Below are 6,000 nucleotides of genomic sequence, written 5' to 3'. Positions count from 1 at the left end.
AAGCATCTGTAACCTGAGGTATGACTGTATATCTGTGGACTGTCCTTGGATCAAATGACTTTTCTTCTTGACGTTCTCAGAGCTTTTAACCTAGCTCAAGGTAGTCCGAGGTTTAACTGAGCAGGAATCACAGTCAGTCCAATGTTTGAAAAATAAGACTTTAGAGCCGCCTTGCCACAAAATGGCAAGTAGACATTCCCTTTTGGCGACTGCAACCTTGGTTTAAGGAGCCATTTGGCGCCTAGCGCATAAATCTGAGTTTCTAACACTGCGTCTGAGAGTCCACTAAACACTAAATGTTACACACAGGCCCCACACAAACAGCTGGTTTTGTTGTCTAAAGTAGGGCAGGTGCGTCAAGTGGCTTGTTTTAGATGCTATCTGTATTTGTCTCGCAGGACTGACTGACTGGTTCTGAACCTTTTGGTATTTGCCGTTCTTCTGAGCTCCTTCTTCCTTCAGAGTCATTTTGTAGATTATCTATAAATGTCAAGCCTTCCTTAGGATCTGAAATCAGAATCACTTTCTGCTTACATGACTCTGGGAGCTTTGTGGAGAATACCGTCTGTTTTTTGTCTTGTTTTGGTAGCTCTTGAGTTATTCAGGTTATATTTCTGCTTTGTCATCTAGGTTATTAAGGGTTGTATTTCTGCTTTGTCCTTGAGGCCAAGTCTGAAAATTATTCCTCATTATTCCTCTTGTGGAAGCTGTTTTCCCCCCTCTTGTATTATATTCCATCCTCAGTGCCTCAGCCAAAAACAGCACAATCCTAACCATGTCTACTCAGAAGTAAGTCCTATTGAAGTCAATGGAACTTACTTCCAGGTAAAGTTGGCTTCAGATTGCAGCCTAAGAACCAACCTCAAAAGTATCGGCAGTTTTGTTTAGCTAAATCAGTATTTTTGAAGTCAGACTTCTTAAAGATTCTTTTAGTTCCCTGAGTCCAAAAACCTTAATGATTTGTACTTCCATTAACATTGGCAAGTTCGTTGGTTCCCCCCCCCCCCACTTAGGAATAACGTTTAAAATTAAAAATTGCTTTCCTCAGGGCCTTATGATTCTTGCACACAATTTCTGAAGAGCTTTCCTGCCCAATAATTTTACCTCCGCTTTCTCCTTATGGATTTTGAGGCAGTATTATCACAAATCAAATAGTCAAAATACATTCTTATCAAGTATACAGTATAATCAGTTTCCTCTGTTCTCTGTGTTGTTTAAACATGGTTATTGTTCTATGACCTTCGTCTATGCGGACAGTGCTCCAGCTTAAACAATTATTGCTTGTACTGCATGACATGTACTTCTTGCCTTCAGGTAATATGCTTTCCCCAAAAAATTATGCCATCAAAGGGAATTCAGGCTTTCCAGCGGTAGTTCCCCCTTTCCCAACACAACCGAAATGGAAGCTGACGCCATAGACACACACACAAACACAATAAAAACTTTCCTAATTCCAGCTACGTAAACAAAACGCCCTGTTCTTTTCCCAGAGGAAATTCTGGTTTTCACAATTCAGGTTGCGGAAAAATACATTCCACCAAAGGTGACTCCACATTCCCCACTTTGAATTGCACACAGAAACAGGTCTACGGGGTAGCTCAGGTATTCCTCAGGTCCATTGCACTTTCCCTCAGATAGTAATTCCAGTTTTACACCTTCTATACTGCTCTATTCGGAGGATAGTCTCCCACCTTCCTATAATCTCATCTCATGCAGAAGCCTCAGGCGCAGTTCGCAATCGCACATGGTGTCATCACGGAGGCATGCGCCAAAGTCAGATTGTATATGAGGTCCCCACCCAGTCTGAAATGGAGAGGTTGGGTGGGGAGTTGGTTGGGTGACAGCAGGTGAGGTCTGACAGAAGGCACACTGAGAGTTGGTGGGAACAATATCGGATTGGCATAACAAGCTACAAGAATTTGCTGAAATGGCGAATTTCAGCTGAATGCTGAAATGGTTGACAAATAGCCTGAGAGGCAATTCAAAACAAAAATTTATGGAAAAGTGGGATAGATATAAGATATATGTTCAAAAATACAGTAAAGGTTCGCTATCTATGCTATCATTCGATTGACGTTGGAGAGAGACTGAGTTGAGAAATAAGACCAAGGGTACATATTGATATAGGAATGTATTAGATAAAATGTAAAGAAATGTACAATAATAAGAGTACATTCATTTGTAAAAAAGGAATATACAACGGGATAGACAGGAAGTCCAAAGTGTTGGTACATACAGTGGTACCTCGGGTTACATACGCTTCAGGTTACAGATGCTTCAGGTAACAGACTCCGCTAACCCAGAAATAGTACCTCGGGTTAAGAACTTTGCTTCAGGATGAGAACAGAAATCGTGCTTTGGTGGCGCAGTGGCAGCAGGAGGCCCCATTAGCTAAAGTGGTGCTTCAGGTTAAGAACAGTTTCAGGTTAAGAACGGACCTCCGGAACGAATTAAGTACTTAACCCAAGAATGGATACTTTTGAATTATGGTGCTGGAGGAGACTCTTGAGAGTCCCATGGACTGCAAGAAGATCAAACCCATCCATTCTTAAGGAAATCAGCCCTGAGTGCTCACTGGAAGGACAGATCCTGAAGCTGAGGCTCCAAGACTTTGGCCACCTCAGGAGAAGAGAAGACTCCCTGGAAAAGACCCTGATGTTGGGAAATATGGAGGGCACAAGGAGAAGGGGACGACAGAGGACGAGATGGTTGGACAGTGTTCTCGAAGCTACCAGCATGAGTTTGACCAAACTGCGGGAGGCAGTGGAAGACAGGAGTGCCTGGCGTGCTCTGGTCCATGGGGTCACGAAGAGTCGGACATGACTAAATGACTGAACAACAACAACAAGCCTTGACACCTCTTCCTCCAAGTCTTCTCTCATTCACCACTCATCATTTTTCCTCCACCACTGCCCAGGCTCTGAGCCTTCCTGCCTTGGGGGTCCCCCAGTTGGTTCCTCTGCGTCCAACCAGTCCATGACATTCCACCGGCGGTTACATACTAGACTGGAACATTTTAGAATAGCCTTGGTTGGTGTAATAAACGAAAATCTGCCCTTATTCCCTTATGGGGGACACAAGGGGCCTTATAGAGTCCTTTGCAGGTTCTCCATCGGTCGGAGAAAAGAACAGAGGCCAACCAGAGAATATTGAGAAGCAAAGCAGCTAGTAAGCCTGATCTTTAATGATCTATTGCAACAGGGTGCTCCCCTCACTCGCAGGAGAAGGAGGAGGACTCTGAACCAAGGTATGCCCGCCCTTATATAAACATTTTAAATTGCCCACCCTGGAGTCCAAGACCACCCCCCAGAAACATCATACCTACATCACAGAAGGGGTGTAGCTCAAGACCACCCCCCAGACAAATCATACCTACATCACAGAAGGGGCGGTCTACAGCAGAAATATGAGTGCGTTGCTTCCCTCCTGTCTGGCAGGTTACCTGTTAATGCTTACTTGATTGGATACCCTGGGGAGCATAGCCAGTCTTTTGTAATGATAAATACTTAGTTCCTGAGCCAGGTCACAGGCTCACCCTATTCATACACAGACATACCCTTAAGACAGGATTTGTGAAGGAAAAGACAATGGGGAGGCTTTTCCATTTTCCTTGACCTTGCAGAGAAATCATTTGGTCACTTTGGGAGTCAAAATGGTTTCAGGGCTGTTTTCCTGTGCTGCTTCAGACATGTGGTTTATATATTTATGTACGTGTTGCTTGGTACATTTATGAACATTTATTATATATATAAAAGACCTTAAATTTTTTATTTCATTGGATATCCGGGTTGCAGCATAAGTGACGGCCCCAAGAGCGGTTTGCAATGTGTTCTTGGCTACGAGGACTCAATGGGATACCATGTACCCCCACCCCACACGAGAGCAACAGTTTCTCATGTATGCGTCAGATGCCACTCGGAAAATTGGCCCGTAGATCACGCGCCAGGGGCTAAAACCCTCTTGGGCTTCTGAAACAAAGCGAATTCATATGGGAAAATGCTTTAGCAAAAGGAACGCCAGCCGATAACATCCTGCAAGCCAGTAGAGGGGTTCTCACAACACGCCCTTCAGTGCGCATCGCAGTCACATGCCCCCCACACGCATGTGCTGTGAGTCGCTTCAGATGCCATGTGGACAATAGGACACAGGGCTGGGTTGTGCAGTCCCATCATCATCAAATTTATTATCAAGTTTATCAGCCACCCTACACCTGCAGGTCCCAGGTGAGGTCACAACACCATAAATCCAGAATGAAAATCTCTTAAAAAAGGGGGGGAAACCTTCATTGACGGCAAGCAGCCATTACAAGCACAGAAAACCAGTAGTCGAACAGGAATATTCCTTATTCAACAAAGACCTAGCTTTCAGCAGGGTGACAAACCTCCACTTTGGACTGCACCGCTTCACAGAATCAAGCTAACAGAACCGTCAACTGTTGTTTTAACTGTCTTAAAGTTTTATATTATGGGGAATTTTGCCTCCATAACTTTATTATCTTTCCCCCCTTTTTTGGCAAGCAGCTTTAAGTTGTTGTTTCCACACACACACACACACAACATCACAGGGCTCACACAGTTTATGAAATACTGTAGTTGATGAAAAATGCATTCAAAATATCACATGTCACTTTGGGCTGATCCCTGAGGTTCTACTTTTCTACCTGCAGGGAATCTTCCCTGCAACGGGGGGGGGGGGTACCATGCAAGTCAGGTGGCACACTCGCCCCCTCCGTACCTGGAGCCTAACGTGGTGCAGCCCAGGTGCAGATTAACCACCTGGGCGAGAATCCAAGCCCTTGACCTGAGTGTCAAGGTACGAATTGCACCTGATCCGAGATAAGCAAGCGGAGCCTTTAGCACCTTGACTCTGGCTGCAAGGCAAAACCGAAAGCGACCAAGCCCACCCGTCTCCTCCTCGGAGGCCTGGACCGGGAAGCTCCGCCTTGAAGATGAGAGAGGAGGAACGAACAACACCCCAAAGCGCTTACCTTTCCGGAAGGGCATCGCTGCAGATGATGCTTAGCCCCCCTCTTGCAGAAAGTTAGGCGCGGGCAACGCAGCTGCTTCTCTAACTGCGGGGTCGCGCTTATCCCGGGGCTTCCAGCTCTCTCTGCCTCTCTCTCACTTGCTGCCTGGAAATTGGTGCAATAAGGAAGGAAACGGACAAATTTGGTCAATTCCTCTCGGCAGCGTCACCACCTTCGATTTGCAAAAGGAGGAAGCCGGGTTTGCAGGATGCAGCCCGCAGAGCGCCGCTTAACCCTTCGCCTCCCAGCCCTGCGGTTTGCTGGGATGCTAAGCTGGCTCCGAGCTCGCAGAGACAGCACTCAGGCGTCAGCGATGGGCTCAGAAAACATTTGCAAAGAGAGCGAGGCCCTTTTTATTTGCCCAAGCATTTGAGATTAAGGCATTTCTATAACAACAACAACAATTTTTGCTTGGGTTATTTTTCAATTATTGCTTTGTTCACAGAGTTTTATAGATTGTCATTGTTTCGGTGGTGATTTGTTGACTATTCTGCATGGTTCAAGCTGTATTTGTGATGTTCCATTATGTACTAGCATGTTATTATTTTTTATTGTCTGTGAGCCACTTTGGGATTCATTTATATTTCAAACATATAATAAATCAACTCAAAATAAGGACAGTAGAATAGCCTGAATGCTGAATAATAATAAGTAATTTGTTCTGGATGTCCGTTCTTAACCTGAAACTGTTCTTAACCTGAAGCACCACTTTAGCTAATGGAGCCTCCCGCTGCCACCGTGTGATTTCTGTTCTCATCCTGAAGCAAAGTTCTTAACCTGAGGTACTATTTCTGGGTTAGCGGAGTCTGTAACCTGAAGCGTCTAACCTGAAGCATCTGTAACCCAAGATACCACTGTACCCCCCATCCATCTGACTAGGTCGCCCCAGCCACTCTGGGCGGCTTCCAGCGTATTTATACAGAAACATAAGAAAACATTAAAAGCTTCCCTGTACAGGGCTGCCTTCAGATGTC

General features: G+C 45.2%; 1 protein-coding gene and 1 long non-coding RNA gene across 2 annotated transcripts in view; one reads left to right on the top strand and one right to left on the bottom strand.

Annotated features, from left to right (window-relative positions):
* The window catches only part of PFKFB3 (6-phosphofructo-2-kinase/fructose-2,6-biphosphatase 3), an 83,908-nt gene extending 78,598 nt beyond the window's left edge, over positions 1-5,310 (bottom strand). The window contains exon 1 of the mRNA XM_081210088.1: positions 4,988-5,310. Within this exon, the coding sequence (XP_081066214.1) occupies positions 4,988-5,003 (16 nt within the window). The 5' untranslated portion in view covers positions 5,004-5,310. The remainder of the gene's footprint in view (positions 1-4,987) is intronic.
* LOC308595853 overlaps positions 1-6,000 on the top strand; it is a 222,866-nt gene that overhangs the window by 199,206 nt on the left and 17,660 nt on the right. The gene's annotated exons all lie outside the window — the stretch shown is intronic.

The sequence above is a fragment of the Podarcis bocagei genome (genome assembly GCF_964188305.1).
Source record: "Podarcis bocagei genome assembly, chromosome: 10".
Classification (NCBI taxonomy): Eukaryota; Metazoa; Chordata; class Lepidosauria; order Squamata; family Lacertidae; genus Podarcis; species Podarcis bocagei.
The sequence above is the reverse complement of the archived record's forward strand: the minus strand, read 5'-3'. Positions and strand labels throughout refer to the sequence as shown.